Raw genomic sequence first — 19,458 nt, 5'->3', positions numbered from 1 at the left:
TCCACCATTCTAAGGCTGCGTTTTTAAACAGATTTGAAGCAAACATTATCTTATCTTCTTCAGCACATTTGCTTATTTTTAGAACGGCCTCAGTTTTCTCTATCCAACGTAGGGCTGCAATGGGTCCTTCATTGCCCGAGAATTCTATTGGTTTACAGGACCAGAATTCCTTGTAAGAACAACCATATGGCATGGTTCTTCTTCTTTTGGGAATGGGCGCTTGAAGTACGGGTCCATTGTTCACGCTGTGTTCCGGTTCACTTGGTCGCTTACTGCTATGCTTACTTTTATTATTCGCTTCTTGAACTGTTTGAATAATAAATGGCATTGCATCTATAATTCCTTGTGCCACTATATGTTGAACGGCACTATTATCCATTTGGTTTCCATTGTTATTGTTGTCCGGATTCTCATTAACCACGTTAATGTTACTCTGGTTATCGTTATTCAGATTATCTTGATTTTCCTCGTCGGCCATCTGAATTTTAAACAATTTACCAAATATTAATATCACAATTAATATTTGAATATAGCCAATCACATGACACGCACTTTTAACCAAAAACGTCGAGCATTGCGACTTTTACTCTATTTATATAGTATGCATCATTACACACTAGCACTGAAATTTAAATTACAATACTGACTGAAATGTAAAGCTACAATACTAATAGTAGGCATCCGTATTGTTTTTGTTTTTGTTTTTGTTTTTTTTTTCTAACACATACACACATTTATTTTATTATTATTATTATTACTACTACCGTTTCTACCATCACCTTCACTGATATGGATTCATCCAAAAATCCATATTACGCTCATCGTATTTCCATACGAGGCGTTCTCCCACCTGTCGCATTCGATCACTGCTTTCTAAAATTTCCTCCCCAAAAGTCCTAAGTTCCTGGACATTTTCTGCACTCATTGGGGGTGCAGGTTCTAGGACTGGGTTTGGAAACTGGGGTACGGGTTCCTGATATGGAGGCATAGGGGCCTGGTATGGGTATGGATTCTCTAAAATTTCCCTAACATATGCGTCACTAATGTTGTAGGGATCTTGAGGATCTAACCCTGGGTAAGCTCCTAAGTTGGGCATTGGTACATTTTCATGTACTGGGTTTTGTTGCACGTAGTCCCTAACATCGTCCCACCAGGGGTCGTAGTTGTTTGGGTCTAGAGGATCTGGTGCAGGTACCCTAGGTGTCTCCTCCGGGTTGTAATCAGGCATTTCTATCTGGTTTTCTACTTCCATGGGTTGGTCAGGATTTTGTGGTTGTGGTGCTAGCATTTGTTCCAGGATTGGGTCAGCAGCAGTGGTTGCTAAAATATGGATATTAGCGATACCACTATTGAGCATGTCCTGATTGTAAGCATCAGTCTCTCTTTTTGCTGCGGCTAACACTCGCTGTTCCTGCAACTTTTTCATTCTTTTCCTACGCTCGTGCGCTCCCCTACTGAACCATCCCCTCTTTTTCTGAGGAAATGGCTCTTCAGACTGAGCCTTAAACACAAAGATTCCTTCTTCTGTGTCAGCAGAATACCCCGAGAGGGCAGGCTGAGAAGAGGAGGTGCCTTCGCTCCTAGGCGAACCAGACAGTTGACGATAGGCGTCAGAAGGTCCTTGGTCGCTCATACTGTAAACTAACAAATAGTCAGATAACACAGAGCAAGAAATACAATTATACACGTATTTCCATAATTTATTTCCTAACACTTTGAATTTTGATGTCAGCAGAACACTTCTGTGGCTGAATCAGTGGCATAGCTCTGATACCACCTTCTGTCACAACCCCCGGTCCCTAGTTCCCGGGAACGGGCGGCCGTGAGCCAGTTTCGGTGGTATCACATTTATCCAATTTGGCAGCGGAAATTTTCATCAGGACCGTAGTTAGGAAATATTTTAATCAGAGTAAACCACCATGTTTTATAACATTAAACATATGGGTAAAACCCAAGTTTTCAATACACACATTCCATAGGAATAAATCCTATTTATTTAATAAAAACATCTGTTTTATTTTTAGGTAACTTTATTGCCACTTTTCCAAGCCTCCAGTGCTGTCCAGCTGGCTTCTATTTGGCTTTCACATTTTGTTACCTGAAACGCGTTTTAAAAACATTTTGTCAGTGGGAAATACTGGTGAGTGAATCCCAGTTTAATCAGGTTTAAATAAAATTCACAGTGAACAGTATTGAGGGCGATCCCGCAATTACATTTGTTTCCAAGTTATATCAATTATCACCCGTTGGTACTGTCGACACCCGACTTGTGGAAATGTTACTCCTTAACCAGGTTGTAACCAATTTTGTATACAAAACCCCAACATACCCACGATAATTGTATTCTTACAAATACTCAATAACTGTTATTCGCATAGAAAGGTATTTAAGGTTTTGTAAAAACAGTTAACAAAAAGTGGATCAACTCACTAAAATGAGTTCATAAAAAGAAGGATCACTCACATTGCTGTTTTAGGTTATTCTTTAGGGTTTCCTGGTGAATATCTATCATTTATACAAATGCACGTGTGTTAGTATAATAACCCATTTTAACATTAGTAATACCCTCCCCGAGACGACATTCCAACGACTACGTCGGGCAGAACCACGACAGCCGTTACGGAACCCTATATCAATCGGGCAGCGTATCTAATACGTCTCCAGGGGTTATAATACTTACATCGTAGCAGAACCTCGCTATTTTAGGGGGTATAATGCCCGCGTATAATAACTTCCTACAGAAATTGTGATTTGAGATTGAGAATGTGAGCGACGGAAAACGAACACTGATGCGATCTATTTATAGTTGTGAAATCGGACATCCAGGCGGCCCGCGTTCAATGAGCACAGGGCCTACGCGGCCCGCGTTGACCTCCGGTCAATGCGTAGCTCGTCCGGATCACCCTCTAGCCTTGACACGGTGATGACATGTGTCATCACCAGGCTGCGCCACATTCTAGGTCACTCGCGGCCCGCTTTAACTTAAGCGATCTTGTACGCGGCCCGCATCAACTAACGGTTTAAACGGAGTCCAAATATATCCTAATGCGGCCCACATGAGCTTGAGGTGAGGCCCTACGCGGCCCGCCTCAGCTTAATAGTTATTGTTTTTAATTTATTTAATATGTTATATTTTATTTTGGGCTCGGTTTTCACATACGGGGTGCATATAAAGACATATTGGGTATTTTAAGATATATTAGGGTGTCAGAAATATTATGAGGATGTCGGTTTTACCGAGGGTCGTTATACTAAAGGACAAAACATGTATGATATGAAAACATAAAAGACAAAACTCGTCAATTTTAAACATAAAGGACAACGCCTGAAAATGGGTATAAAGATTAAGGACAATCCTTGAAATTCACTCTTTTTTAAATATCCACACGGTACTCATTGAATAAACTTTAAGTTTAAATTTTTTGTTTTTATAAAAAAATAGTAGTGGACTCGTAAATACGTTTTACACCTTTAACTTTAATTGTTAAATTTCGTTTTTATATATATAAAAAATTATATTTTTATAAATTTTAAAAACAATTTTTATAAAAAATAGGATGTTTAGAGTTTATATCTTTATTAACTTTACATTATAGTAAGTTCAGGTTTTTAGTTTAGCTTTAAAGTTTATTAATTTATTATTTTTTAATTAAGAAATACAAATTATTAGATTATCCAAGAATAGCTGCAATATTTTATAATTTCAGCTTGACTATATCTAACTGCAATATCTATTTATTGCAACTTTAGGATATTAACTTATATAAGTTCAATTGACTTGTAAATTTAGGATACTAACTTTATTTTGAACTTTATTAATATGGTTAATAACTGCATTATATTAACATCAAAAATAAAGTTCAAATACAAAATAAAATTTATTCATACGTCTAAATCAAACATAACAACTGAAAATGCAAAAAAAAAACATAAAAACACTTGATAGATTTAATATTAAACTGCATGAAATCTGTTCCGCTTCTGAATTGACACTCGAGGTATTTTTAATTTGGTTTTCTGGTTTGTGCTTGAATCGACAGTATTTTCTAATTCCTCTTCTTTGTCATTGTTATCAGAATCGTCTAAATTCATAACTTCACTCCATTTCCATTCAGAGAATCTCTTGGATATCTTCCTTTGAGTCTCAAACTTCCGATCCTTAAAAATGACAAAAATTGCATCATCCTACAATAAAACACACATATAATAACATAACGAACATGTTAATATGAAAGATATACGCAAAAATAATACTTAAAAACCAGCAAAATCAATACCTTAGAAGCTTGTTTGACAAATGGGTTGTTTAAATTGGCATGTTCATCATGCATCTGAATCTGAAAAATCAAATAAATTAACATTTACATAAAAGTAAATAAAAGAAAACAATTATTCACTGCTGCGATATAACAGAACTGACTTTAGAATATTCAATCTCGCATGCTTGGTTTTTCGCAACAGAATTCAGAACTGGATCTATTTTTTAACTTTGTTTAGCAATATACATATGGTGTCCTGCTATGTATTTATAGTAATAACTATACAAGTGCATTAGGGTTTAATTTTAGATTTGTCACCCCTTTATTTAGAAAGTTTGGTGTGGTTAGTTTTAAGTTTTTATAAGATATATCTAAGTATAGATATTAGGCAGTTTTAATAAAATAAAATGTAACACATAATATCTTCATTTTATAAAACGGTACTTTTAATTCTTTTTGTTTGCATAGATGGAGCACATCTTTGTAGATTAGACGCATTAGATCACATGTATTAATTACTTGTACATTAAAGCATTGTCGACTTGTACCTTTTAATCCGTGCGTCGATATTGAACAAGACAACTACCGAAACATCGACAAAAATATGTAGGTCGTCATGCTATCTTTGGATTTTTTTTTAAACAGTACAGTTTATAAGATATGTCAAGAAAACGTAAAAAATTATAAGTTTGTTGTGGAAGGATGAATTGTAAATAATTATCTATAATTTTGTTAAAATCTTAGGGATTTAGGTGTAATAAGTTTAGGGGCTAAAAAATAAATAGTATTTAAAAGACTAAACTACCCTCATTTTAGGGGTCTTTCTATAAATAAAGGGGGGATAAAAGTTCTTATTTTTTAGATATCTTAAAATGCCCATCCCTCATGCATTATAATATTGTATAGATAAAAGCAACCAGTCATATATTATTATAATACTACAAACACGAGAATGATCATGGGCGGAGGATAACGCCCCTCCCGATCCTCACCGATTTTCCGTTTGTAGTGTTAATTTTATCGAGAATTTTTGGAAAAAAATTCGAATGTAAAATATTGGATTTTTATGAGTTTAACCCTCACCGATTTAGATTTTGAGTGTCTGGCCTCCATCGAGTTTCCATTCAAACTTCACCACTGAGAATGATAAACCGTAGGTTTTGTTTGCCACCGGTTTGCTTTAAAATTGAACGGTTTATTAATTGGGGTCTCATAGTTTTTTTTTTACCGTGCAAGGCTGATAGAAATCATAGAATACTTAAGGGGTGGAGAGACACTGTCTCAAAAAAAAAATGTAGTGAAAATGATTTTTTTTTTTGTAAGGTTAATAGATAAAAAAATATATACGGGACCCTCACTATTTTTTTAAAACCCTTTAATAGGCACCTATTATAGGAGATCCAGGAAAATCTGAGTGCGATCCTTGAGCCAAACGGGTTTTACTGGTAATTTACCGTCGTGCCTACGGGCGGGTGGGTTACTGGGTTTTCCCCAGAATTGGTGGTGAACGACTCGGGTTACTCTTGGAGTACTCCGTTTGTCCAGTGGGTGCCCCGAGAGTGCTCGGGATTGATTTGTTGACCGTTAAAAAAAAAAATAGGCACCCACCTTATGAAAGTAAAAGTCCAATAGTCAAGTCCAAATGTGAAGCCTTTGCAAATGAGTACAATTGTTCAAACATCACCCAACCCAATCGGCAATTGCAGTTCTTAGCCCATATCTGTATAGTGTAAACTAATTATTTGGTATGTTTCATTTAAGAAGTATTTTTATCGCAACATAAAAAGATATAAAATATTATTCACTTTGTTATAATGAATGATATAAATATAATTATTTTAAAATTACTAGCCAAATAGGTTGTCATACATAGTTGGACCGGAGCCACTTTCCGAATTTCTTTTTCTATAATATTGTTGGAACATAACCACTTTTCGATAATTATAATTGAAACTAACGAAGCCAATTCTGACCCGGGACCCAACCCAAGTTTTTACCCGACACATTTTGATATGATTTTTTGGACCAAACTTAATATAGACGGACATGTTTTTGCACCCTTTCACCAAAATTTCTGAATCCCCCACGGGTACGTGTGATATAACAAATGATCGTACTTGCTAGTCTCTTCATAGTAATGCAATGTGGACCTCGTTTCTGTTAATATCAACCATTTTAAAGTAAATAATACAAACTTAACAATATTTATTTCATTTGTAAACTTATAACCAAAAACCAACAATTACACCTAAAAGATAAGTTAAACATAGCTAAACAAAATATATCTCTAAAAGGTTATCAGAAATCAAATAACACTCCTAAGTTTTATTCATTCAATAATAATTATAAAATACAAGAGAAAAACATAAATTCACAAACTTGTCAAGATATTTAACATAAGTGACTATAAACAAATATGGTATGTCAAATTGTATCATTTGAATCTATGCAAAGAAACCCAATTCTTACTCAAATATGGACCTAATTTGATGGGTGTGACCAAACTCATATGTCAAAACCAAACTTCCATCCATTCTTTTGAGCACAAACCTTTCAACCAAAACATAACAACCAAATCTATTCCACCCATCAACTCCTTCAAACTTCTCATCTCTCTTCACCCTCTTTATCCTTTGCTCCCCACCACCAACCCATCCAACCCTTTCTTCTTCCCACTTCATTCTTTCAACAATTGCTACATTCAACCCTACACTTTCTTCTCTCCCATTATTACCCCCTACACATGTAAACCATATGGCTCCATCTACCACATTTCTCTCATCCCATGCTGCCTCGATCTGACTCTCACCAATGAAAACTGCTTCACTATGAACCACGACGTTCACAGACACGACATTTTCTTCGTTGTTGTGCTCCTTTTCATGTTCGGAAACTTGTTCCCACTTTTGCTCTAGTGTCATTTCATAATACATAGAATTTTTCACTTGTTCGGACAATTGTTGTTCTTTGATAAACACGAAAGGGCAATACCACTTGCCAACAACTACATGATTTGAAGATTTGGTTGAGGGAGGAAAGCTCAAATCAGGAAGACGTGTACGAATGGAATCATTGATTCCTTTTGCTTCAAATAACTTGTAGTTTTTTGGTGTTTTACCATAAATTTCCCAACGTTTTCTTCTTAAGATATACGGAGGATAGCCATCGTGTGCAAGAGATTTTGCATAAAAACTACCATCACTGCTAAACAGTGTTTCCTTACGAACAATCTCAAATTGTTGGTAAATGTTGTGTGGATCCAATGGCCTTGGTTTTACATCATTGACACAACTGGAAAAGCAACATTGTGTCATGTCTTCCTCCTTTGAACATGTAAATGCTTCTCTGATAAGGTTTTTTTGTTAATTTATTCGGTTGTATAAACTTATAATAATGAAGCATAAAACGAAAAAAATCAAAAGTAAACCAAGTATAAATATGTAGATATCATGCTATTTAATATTTTTCTTACTAAGTTAATGGGATCTACTGTAAGATTAAATATATTACGTTGTAATATTTAATCTAGTAGCCATCATAATCATTTATATTATATAGATCAAAATATATAATAACATATTAAATAATTAGTTGGTAATTGTTGATGGACCATATTACCCTTATTAACTAATTAGGTTTTCTCCTGGGTTCTTATATAAGGAGACTTATGTAGAGGTTAAAGGGTTACACAGTTAGACACAAAAACCCAATAATCATAACATCATAATCGACTTCCATCTCCATACCGAATCCCCTATTCGGTTTAATCATCACCATCATCAGTCAGCACCCTAAGGAGAAACCAGACCACACTGACAAATATGTCGAACTCGATGGCATCTTCTCTCACTGGATTCTCCTCTATACTGTCTGTGGTGATAGGTATGTTTTCATGTTTCCCCTTACGTTTAAACAGAACCGTTCAACATCTACATCTTACAATTATAGGAATAAGTTGAGTTGATTTTGGTTTAAAAGAAATCACACATTTCCTCCACCTCTACCACCCTCTCCCACCGTCACCAAAGTGTCACTACCGCGGCCTAAGCGTTGCCAGAGCTGCCTCTATCAATCTACCTCCACCTCCATCACCACCGTGCACGCCGCTGCTATGGCCCTACTAGTCGCCATAAAATCAAATCTAGCGGGTGAAAACATTTTGATACCTCCTTTCTAAAACCACTAATTTCAAGGCGAACCCATTTTTTTTTAATATTAAGTTGTTTTGAGCTGAAACTAAACTGATACCTCTTTAATAAGCCACTTGTTAACCAATTTCGAGGGGCTCTTAATGAACTTAAAAAATATTTAGATAAGACAGAACTCTAAGTTAGTGTCTCCAACAAAAATGCTTGGTATGCTATTGAAAAATAACACATCATATAACATATATAGTGATTGTCTGTAAACATATTATGTTAAGAACATGTAGTGTTGTTATAAGTTATGCATATCAAGCATGGAAGGAACTATTACAATTAAAAGTTATCAGAATTAAATAAAAGTATCATGTATGGTATGGTATACATACCCTTTATGTGATCCATGTGGTTTAATCGCATAGTAACGGTTCAAAGACAACGGCTGGTTAAGGACAGGAATAAAGACAACTTCATCAAAAGAAGTGTGTTGATGATGTTGTCGACCAGCTTGATGATGATGTTGACCACCAGCTCCTGAAGAATAGTGTGTGGTCAGTATTTTGTTTTGAGGAAACGGTAACCCTACAAGATATCGATCCTTGAACAACCCGAAAAATGTGTATCTTTCAGACTCTTCATCTTGGATTACCAAGTAACCGGAGTTAGGACCCTCGGGAGGAAGATAAAGAGCTTCCGGAGACGTCTTATAGTAAGAAAGTGATCGGGTCACATACATATTTGAAACTAAACTTACAGGATGGATGGACTTTATAGTTTTTGAAAGAAAGTAGTAGTGTTTTGCTTGTATGATTGTATTATATCTGTAAGACTGTAACTATATAACCTATATTCGTCATGTTGATAAAGTCCAACTCTCGCATGTTGATAAAGTCTAACATACAACATGATGTAAGATTAGTTAACTTGGGATTTAAGTGTTTAACGTGGGCAAGTTACACAAGTAGTTTGACTTTCACTCGTCATGTTGATAAAGTCCAACTATCGCATGTGCATATTCTTTTGTCACGTCAGTCTTAGATTTATTTTATATTATATGGGAAGCTTCTTTGCATATGTAAATGTCATGGAACATGTATCTAAAATATTAGTCAAACAATTATTATTATACTAGTATTAAGCCCATGTGTTGCAGTTATTGTCATAAAACTGTGTTAAGTATTAGTAATACTATACCATTGTCAGCGACCACCAATACCGAAAAAGCTCGTAAAAACAAAATAAATAAAAACGGGAAAAAAATAACGCCGAGCAAAAAGCAGACGTAAAATCTTTGAATCACGGACGTTCGTTGCTGAGAAATTAAACCAAAACGTAAAACATAGAAAAAATAACTAAGTCCATACAGGACTCGCGTGTTGGGCGAACTTGTCAAATGCAGAAAAATAGATGTGATGCGACGGGCCAATCAAACGGGAAAAAATATACGAAAAAATGTTGAACCCCACACGCACGTTGCGGTGCGTTAACTCATAAAATTTAGAACGAAATGAAAAACTTGGGAAAATGAAAAGTATGATGAACCAAAATTGAAAATAAAAAGAGTTGTGATTAAATTGGAAAAGATGAAAAAATTTGGGTTAAAAAGTAAAAAACAAAGAGTCTAAGTTGCAAAATTGAAGTTATTTCTTAATTTCAGATGATAAAGATAAAAATAAGTGATATCTATATATTGGTTATTAATTAATAGCAATATTAAAAGAAAATTTTTAAACAGATATAAATAAAATTTATGAGGTTAAAGAAGAGAATGTCATGTGCCATTATTTAAAGTCTTTTATTATAAGTTTGATATAATTAAAGAAGTTGTTAGCTATAGTAATATTTATATTGACATGTATATAACCCATTATATCCAATTATTTGGAATGTGATGTGATGTCGTCTAAAAAATTCATACATATTTTACATGAAAAAACTAAATTGATATTGTAGTAATTTTCATGACTTATGTATTTATTTAATTAATTTATTTCTAGGTAATATCCTTATTTTATAGTTAAAATAAATAATAAATGGAATAATTTTTTTATAAAGTCATATAAGTTTAGTATTTGTGCCGTGTATTTGTGTATTTACTAAAAGACTATAATTAATTGAAAAGTTTAATTTGAAGAGTCCATAGACCATGAGATATATATGACTACGATTAATAAATACAAAATTGCGGTAAGATGTGGGTTCAACCGTATTAACACACCATGAGATTCGGCTATAATTGATTTCTCAAACAACTTTGAAAGGGTTGGAAATGTAATCGCTCATTATTTTCTCTTCCAAGACAATTGTAAACAAAAATAAAAAAATCCGTACGCTCAAATCACTTTAAAAAACCCAACCCCGCAACGCGGAAAATCTATTCTAGTTACTTTATACTTAGTTAATCAAAAAGTTATCAGATTAAAGTAATTAAAAAAACTTATCATGTAGTGATCCGAAGTAGGGCACTCGCTCAAAGTACGTTAAAAGTTAGCTCGCTTGAAATCGGTTTGTTTGTAAACAATTTGAGCTGAACTAGAGTCAAGGTAAGGTTATCCACTTGACTCATATAAGTTAACCCAATTTATTTTAAGAGAATATCATCAAAATAACCATAGTGACCAATAGAATAATAAATATAGATTTGACTTTTTAAAATTGTTAATATTGCCTTGACTTTCCATCTTCTGCGCCACATGGCGCAGAATATTACTCTCCTGCACCATCTTTAACATGGAATTTTGCTCCTGCGCCAACTCTTCATCTCCTGCCCCAAACCATTCACCTCCTGTGTTGCGACATCTTCTCCTGCGCCATTCTTTCTAGTGCAACAACTTCTCTTGCACCATTTTTTGTCCTCTTGCGCCAAAAGAACACATCTCTATCTCTGGTTAGTGGTAATTTAACAAATTTCATGGCTATTTTGATAAATTTTCAAGTTAACATGGCCATTTGGTGATTTTCCCCTTATCTTAATGCTTATACGGTACAAATGTACAACTTAGTTATATTTATAAATATATAAACAATACCACGTAAAAGGGTCCATGAGTCCATTTGAAACCATCATGATATATTATTTTCATTTAAAGTATTAAATGCTAACTTTAATTTAAATGAGCTTGCTTGTAGGAGTTGACCTCGAATTAAAATTTCACAAACTATGGTATGTCAAAGTTGTATCATTTGAATCTATGCAAAGAAACCCAATTCTTACTCAAACATGGACCTAATTTGATGGGTGTGACCAAACTCATATGTCAAAACCAAGCTTCCATCCATTCTTTTGAGCACAAACCTTTCAACCAAAACATAACAACCAAATCTATTCCACCCATCAACTCCTTCAAACTTCTTCTCACTCTTCACCCTCTTTATCCTTTGCTCCCCACCACCAACCCATCCAACCCTTTCTTCTTCCCACTTCATTCTTTCAACAATTGCTACATTCAACCCTACACTTTCTTCTCTCCCATTATTACCCCCTACACATGTAAACCATATGGCTCTATCTACCACATTTCTCTCATCCCATGCTGCCTCGATCTGACTCTCACCAATGAAAACCGCTTTACTACGAACCACGACGTTCACAGACACGACATTTCCTTCGTTGTTGTGCTCCTTTTCATGTTCGAAAACTTGTTCCCACTTTTGCTCTAGTGTCATTTCATAATACATAGAATTTTTCACTTGTTCGGACAGTTGTTGTTCTTTGATAAATACGAAAGGGGAATACCACTTGCCAACAACTACATGATTTGAAGATTTGGTTGAGAGAAGAAAGCTCAAATCAGGAAGACGTGTACGAAGGGAATCATTGATTCCTTTTGCTTCAAATAACTTGTAGTTTTTTGGTGTTTTACCATAAATTTCCCAACGTTTTCTTCTTAAGATATATGGAGGATAGCCATTGTCTGCAAGAGATTTTGTATAAAAACTACCATCACTGCTAAACAGTGTTTCCTTATGAACAATCTCAAATTGTTGGTAAATGTTGTGTGGATCCAATGGCCTTGGTTTTACATCATTGACACAACTGGAAAAGCAACATTGTGTCATGTCTTCCTCCTTTGAACATGTAAACGCTTCCCTGCCAAGTTTTTTTGTTAATTTATTCAGTTATATAAACTTATAATCATGAGTATAAAATGAAAAAAAAAAACAAGTATAAATAAATAGCTATCATGATATTTAATATTTTGCTAAGTTAATGAGATCAACTTCAAAGTTATGCATATCAAAATATTAAGCAAGGAATTATTATAACTAGAAAGTTACCTGATATAAGTAATTAAATGAAGGGAAAATCGCCAAAATGGCCACGTTTTGGTCAAAGTTTCCAAACTAGCCTGGTCAACCGTCTCGTGGAGACGTCTAAAATCTGCTGAAACGTCTTGACGGCTGCCCAAGCACAACGTGCCACGTGTCCGACAGATAACTCATGGTTCTTGACGTCTTGGCTAAGACGTTAGCGACGGCTTGAGACGTTTCATTATGGCTAGCCGTTAAGCTGCTTCTTTTGCATGGCTTGAGACGTTTCAAGCCGGCTTCGAGACGTTTGAACACGGCTTGAGACGTTTCATTATATAAATATATTTTTTTTAATATTTGATTGTAATGTTTTTTTTTCTTTTTTAAATATTAGTTTCTAATTACTTTTTTTTAATACAATTTTTTAAAACACTGAAAATATAAAAAAACCGGTCACATGGGGGGGGATCGAACTCGGGGCGTTTCATTCAACAAACGACGTCGTGACCAGTCGGGCTAAGCCCTCATCCGTTGATATGTTAGACATATATTAAATATATAAGAATTTGTTTTTAAGAATTTGTCTTTAAACTCTAACCCGGTTAGTGTGTATAGTTAATATAAGTTTATAATTTATATAAAAAATATTGAATGTTTTTTTTAGTTTAGATTGTTTGTTATTATAAATATATATTTATTTATTAATTTTTTTAATGTTTTATTTTATTTTTAAAAGTTTTAGACGCTTGAGACGTTTCACGGTTTCCAACGTTACAGACGTTTGAGACGTTTCAGACGTGTCAGACGTTTGAGACGTTTGAGACGTTTCCCGATTTTCGAAGTTATTTTCAAGACGTTTGGAACCTGTTTTTAAGTCGTTCACAATTTTCCACCCCCTGTTATACACAATGTTTTCTTGTTCACCATATTTTCTACAACATTGGTGTTCACAGCTTCAAAAAATGGGCAGACCCCCGGATTCAACAAATGGTTCTAGGAAGTTATCTACAACTGGTCTAAGAAGTCATCTACAACGGACACAGATCTTCCCAGTTTTGGTGGGATCAGATCTGATATCCCCTTCTACGTGCTCTGCGGGGTTGATCGGGTTCAAGAACTCATCTACAACGGACACGTGAAGGGTTAAACGGGTTGTTCAGGTAATGACGATTCTACCCGTTTTGGATGGTTGATAAGACTTTGGCTAACACAATGGGCTCTCACCAGTGTGTTCGCCAGGTCTTGTAACATCACCCAGCGGGGAAACCGCAGAACCAAATTTGAACAACCCGTTACATATCACCTAGGCCAACATAAATGTGGGTTGATGGAACTTACCAGTTCACAACCCATACTATTTTTTCCTAGGTGTTTTGATGCGAATTTCCGGAATCAACTTTCGGATGGGAAACCCCATTTTAAATTTATGGAAGTTGCGGTTTAGTGTATTGTAGTTCAAATGAAGTAGCGGTTTAGCGTATTCTAGTTCAAATGAAGTAGCGGTTTAGTGTATTCTAGTTCAAAAGATTATATTTGTAGCAGTGTTATGTTATTCGGATTATGTACTTTGTATTCAATAATAATAAAGTTAAAAATTTTACTAGTTTACGTTTTAATTCTTGCTCAATCAGTATTATCAATGCGTTTAAAGATCTTATAAATTCAAGACGTTTAAGACGTTTCAACATGTTAAAAATTCAAGACGTTTCAACCTTTCAACAGCCACTTCACCACCTATATATACCCCTAAATCTAAACATTCACACGCCGTTCTTGTTCTTCCACATCTTTGTTCATCTTTCTACACACAGAAACACACAACCACACATGGCTGCTCACGGGTGGACGGAAGTTGAGGACATAGCTTTGGTGGAGGCTTGGGAGGAGGTGTATGTCAATCCTCCTCGTCGAGGTCAGGGGGGTCTATGGGTCGGGGTGCAACAATATTTTGCACAACTCCGTGGTCCGAACCACGGCCGTACCGTTGATGCGTTATCTTCAAGGTTTCGGGTTATACGGTTGGAATGTAAGAAGTTCGAGAGTTACTATAAGTCTGTGGAAAATTCATCCGAGGGCCTTAGCGAGGACGACATCAAGGCGGTTGCCCTTATCAACTTCCGCCACGATGAAGGACATGATTTCGAACATGTCTCGCAGTGGGAAACGATTAGGGTTTGGATTTAGATGTTTGTTTTTTTTTTTTTTTTTTTTTTTTTGGGAATGTAATGTTTTTTTTTCTTTTGTAAATATTTGTTTTTTAAATTTAACGTTTAGTATGTATTTCCCTTTTTTACTATAACGTTTTAAAAGTTGAACCTTAAAATAATAGCACGTCGTATATATATAATATATGTCTAGAATATTAACGGATGAGGGCTTAGCCCGACCGGTCACCACGTCGTTTGTTGAATGAAACATCCCGAGTTCGAACCCCCATGTGACCGGTTTAAAAGTTGTTTTTTTGTTTTAATGTTTTTGAGTTATTAATATTTAATATTAAAGTCTGTATGTATATAATATATGTCTAGAATATTAACGGATGAGGGCTTAGCCCGACCGGTCACCACGTCGTTTGTTGAATGAAACGTCCCGAGTTCGAACCCCCCATGTGACCGGTTTAAAAGTTGTTTTTTTTTGTTTTAATGTTTTTGAGTTATTAATATTTAATATTAAAGTCTGTATGTATATAATATATGTCTAGAATATTAACGGATGAGGGCTTAGCCCGACCGGTCACCACGTCGTTTGTTGAATGAAACGTCCCGAGTTCGAACCCCCCATGTGACCGGTTTAAAAATTGTTTTTATGTTTTAATGTTTTTGAGTTATTAATATTTAATATTAAAGTCTGTATATATAAAATATATGTCTAGAATATTAACGGATGAGGGCTTAGCCCGACCGGTCACCACGTCGTTTGTTGAATGAAACGTCCCGAGTTCGAACCCCCCATGTGACCGGTTTAAAAGTTCTTTTTTTGTTTTAATGTTTTTGAGTTATTAATATTTAATATTAAAGTCTGTATATATAATATATGTCTAGATTATTAACGGATGAGGGCGTAGCCCGACCGGTCACCATGTCGTTTGTTGAATGAAACGTCCCGAGTTTGAACCCCCCATGTGACCGGTTAAAAAGTTGTTTTTTTGTTTTAATGTTTTTGAGTTACACTTAAGTCCCTGTGTTTGTAAAACTAACGCAAACCGTCCCTGAATTAGTTAGTTAACTCAAAGTTAAAAAAATAAATGGATGGAGTTAAGTTAGTGGACTGAAATGGTTACGGAAATGAACCTAATGGGCTGAAAACGTTATTTTTGACAAACCTCAGGGATGAAAACATTAATCTAACTCTTATAAAAGAAAAGAAATATCGAATTGGAACATTTGATTCAACATGTCCTCGTCTTCTACCTCTGGTCTAATTCGAAGACCAAGACTTTTCAAGGTCGATTTGGATGGAAATGTGTACTCTCATCACGACATTCTTGCTGTTCTTCGGGTTGCTGGACTTAAAAGTCAAAGACATGGTGAAGAATTTTACGGGTGTTCTCACTGGCCTGTAAGTTGGATTTGGTGTTTTGTAGATAGTCAATTGCAATTACTTTATAGTTGCTGTGTTTTTGTAGAGAGGTGATTGCAAATTCTTCTTGTGGAAACAAGATGTTGATAATATGTTCGTTGAACGTTCATACGGCACCTCAACTACAGTGACGTTTAAAGACATGAAGATAAAGAACCTAGAATTACAAAACCAGTTATTAATAGAAGAGAACAATAACTTGAAAGCAATGAGATTTGACACAAAGATGAAGTCGAAGAAACTATATGTGCTAAGCTTTTTAATTGCAATTGCAATATTGTTGTATTTGTGGAATTAGTATGTATTGCATTGGTATCCTATTTAGTGTTTGTAATTGAATTTGCAATATTGTTGTATTTGAGGAATTTGTAGGCACTTGTTTTGAACGATAAAACATAACTTTAATATAACATAAAAAACGATACAAGATAAAAAAATAAAATCCTAAAACGCTAGCTAAATATAATTTTTCAAGATTTCAAAAACACTGAAATGTGTTCAAAATCCTCGTCATAAATTATTGCGTAGTCTAGCAGGGCTTCTTCAATCACCTCCTTTTCGGCCATGTTGTTGTTCCGATCCTTTTTTTTAACGTTCTTGTACCTTCCTAAGAAACGGCTACATTTGAAGCGTAGGAAAGCACACCGAGTGTCGAGGTCATTTGGGCTACGGGTTGTTTGTTGCACGTGAATGCAGAATAAGTTCATAACTTGACCCCAGAACGCGGGATCGGAAACTGAGTAAGTGCCTTCATCATGAGCGGCAGCGTAGGAGACGGCAATAGCAATGTCTTCTTCGTCGGTCCATGAAGAATCCATGATGTGGTTAAATGGCAAGAATGTCTATGCCATTTTATAGTGGGTTCATTGATCACTGTTAATCAAATGAATAAAATAAAGCAAAATATATTAAAAACAAGTATTTTATTGCATAAACTAGACAACATTTGGATGTGGTAAACACCGCCAAAAATACAGTTTTTCTGCAATGAATTGTCTGTACGACAAAAAACTTTTACAAATGTCTCCAGTTATATTTATTGGTTTATCCGTAACCAGATGCTCCATAAGCATACACAGGTAGACTGCTTCATTCCCTGCGATTGTTGTGTTAGATAACACGTAGTTGTCATTGAGTTCGGCACAGATACATTTTTCTGGTTTTCCCGTTTTTTTCCAATATTGCAGATGCACTAGTAATGCTCCTAAGTAAACTTTAACCTTCGTCAAACGGGGTAGAATAACGTTTCTGTATTTATTGCCGACACAAACATCTTCGCACGGGTAGTACACCAACTCCTGTGACGATAACTCTAGTCTACCTAGGAGCCATTCGTTATTTTCTAACGGTAACGGAAATAAGACGTAATCCACCTCGAAGAAAGATGGAAATGGGTGTAATTTGCCATTGGCATACTTAACAACGGTTTTAGGAGTAGAATCTAACAACATTTCATAAAATTGTGGTGGAAGAATTGTCCACCGCAAGTTTAACAACGGATCCCTTTGAATCTTTCTATTTCTCCAAGCCATTAGCCTTCCCACCCATCCTTCAATATGTTGTATAAGTTTTAATTTAAAATTAATTAAAAACGAGAAAAATTTTTTAAATTTAATAACAAAAAATTAGGAAGAATAATTAACTGTTGAGGTTAGGTAGCCGCCACAGCGAAAACCTAATAGAGTCCCCCAAAATTTTTTGTCCAACTCTATTGATCTTGTGAAAACTGCTGAATAACAGAACGACGCATCCCTATTTCTGTAGAATGTTTCCACGTCTTTTGACCAGTTCTCACTTTCGTCGTCTGGAATTGCCCATTGATATTCGCTAATTTACACATATTTTAGTCCCCCGTTTACCCCTATTTTATGCGTTTTCGGCCGTAAAACCATCATTCGGATACTTAATTATCTACATTTTTGTTTACAGGCCTAAAACAGCATACCAGACAAGATGATAGCGAAAACGAGGACTTTCCGGACAAAACGACGAAGCTGCGAAGATTCTGTTGGAAAAACTGACCTGGGCGTGTTGCACGATCATGCGGCCATATGCACGACCGTGCATATCTGACAAACCAAGAAGACCCGGCAGTGAACGAGGCGTGCAACACTGCGTGCAAGGCATTGCAGGCCAATCCGAAAACGCACGGTCATGCCATATGCGAAACGGTCGTGCGGATCCGACAACGCAGGAAAACCTCGGAGCTGAACGACCACAAAACTAGGCGTGCAACAAAATGCCGGTATGGAACGTCCGTGCCATATCAAGAACGCCCGTGCATATGCGAAGACCAGTCAACGATCTGTGACGTCATGCGGTATGGTGGACCACCACTAATAATGCTTAAAGTGCACGGTCGTGCGATCGCGAGAACGGCCGTGCGACACCGAAAAAGCATATAAACAGAACAGAACCATTTTATTAGTAACTCTGGACATTTTTGGGAGCTCTGCAGGCGATTTTGAGGCTCCGAAGGCTGCTGCTTTCACTCGGATTCAAGCCACATTGCCCGGTTTTGCTCATTTACTATCCAGATTCTCATTCTTATGCTTGTTTATGGTTTGGTTTCTCAAATCTTTCCATTATTTTGTTATGTTTCATGCATTTAGACTGATTACTATGTATTAATGTAAGCCTTTGGGCAAAAACACAACAATCCCTTGCTTGATTATAACCATTAGTATGTTGATCTATGTTTGTAATGAAACTTTGAAGTATTTTCTATGATTATCTTTGATGATTAGTTTGCAACCTTGTTATTGATATTGATTTCTTGATTATAAGTAATTGTGTTGGATGATTGGTGCTTGGTTAGGTAAGATAGTTGAAAAATGAAGCTTATTTAATCATGTATTAGTAAACTTTTAATTTGGTTAACTAGTGTAACTTGGTTAAAATGTAGGCACCATGATACTCTAACGGGTTAGTGGTTTAATAAAATGTAATTATTATTAATCAAGAGAGCTTGCCCTCACGGAAGGACTCTAACGGGTTAGATGGTGTTGTTACGAATTCTTGCCATGATTTGTTAGCTTAGTTAGTAGTTTCGGCCAAAATTGCTATCTTGGTGAATTTATGTGCAAGATTTGTAAAATGAACTCGGTTGTGATTTAATCTAGTTTATGCTTGTCTCGGTGGTTGCATTGTGTTTATCGGTGTTGCTTTCCTTGATTAAGTGAGGTTAGAAAACTCCTAACGGATGACTAACTTATTTTTAGGAGATT

General features: G+C 35.6%; 2 protein-coding genes across 3 annotated transcripts; both read right to left on the bottom strand.

Annotated features, from left to right (window-relative positions):
* Positions 1 to 6,562: 6,562 nt before the first annotated feature.
* On the bottom strand, positions 6,563 to 9,227 carry LOC110911324. 2 transcript variants are annotated; one of them, XM_022155929.2, is made up of 2 exons: positions 8,791 to 9,227; positions 6,563 to 7,550 (listed from the first exon to the last, which is right to left on the bottom strand). In XM_022155929.2, exons 1-2 carry the CDS (start codon positions 9,135 to 9,137, stop codon positions 6,725 to 6,727), a joined length of 1,173 nt encoding a protein of 390 aa, XP_022011621.1. In that variant the 5' UTR covers positions 9,138 to 9,227; the 3' UTR covers positions 6,563 to 6,724. The 2 variants fall into 2 exon arrangements, with proteins under 2 accessions (XP_022011621.1, XP_022011619.1); XM_022155927.2 differs by having other exon boundaries at positions 6,563 to 7,604; positions 8,791 to 9,225.
* A 2,384-nt stretch (positions 9,228 to 11,611) lies between these two features.
* Positions 11,612 to 12,460, bottom strand: LOC110913566. The gene has a single exon (XM_022158386.1). It carries the CDS (start codon positions 12,458 to 12,460, stop codon positions 11,612 to 11,614), a length of 849 nt encoding a protein of 282 aa, XP_022014078.1.
* Positions 12,461 to 19,458: the final 6,998 nt, after the last annotated feature.

The sequence above is a fragment of the Helianthus annuus genome, chromosome 15 (assembly GCF_002127325.2).
Source record: "Helianthus annuus cultivar XRQ/B chromosome 15, HanXRQr2.0-SUNRISE, whole genome shotgun sequence".
In the NCBI taxonomy this organism is placed as follows: Eukaryota; Viridiplantae; Streptophyta; class Magnoliopsida; order Asterales; family Asteraceae; genus Helianthus; species Helianthus annuus.
The sequence above is the reverse complement of the archived record's forward strand: the minus strand, read 5'-3'. Positions and strand labels throughout refer to the sequence as shown.

What these genes read in the sequence shown, in the direction of transcription:
- LOC110911324 (XM_022155927.2), bottom strand. Translation starts at nt 9,137, where the DNA reads ATGTATGTGACCCGATCACTTTCTTACTATAAGACGTCTCCGGAAGCT. An exon ending in CCACATGGATCACATAAAGG is followed by an intron (nt 7,605 to 8,790) that starts GTATGTATACCA and finishes AAACCTTATCAG; the next exon opens with AGAAGCATTTACATGTTCAA.
- LOC110913566 (XM_022158386.1), bottom strand. Translation starts at nt 12,460, where the DNA reads ATGACACAATGTTGCTTTTCCAGTTGTGTCAATGATGTAAAACCAAGG.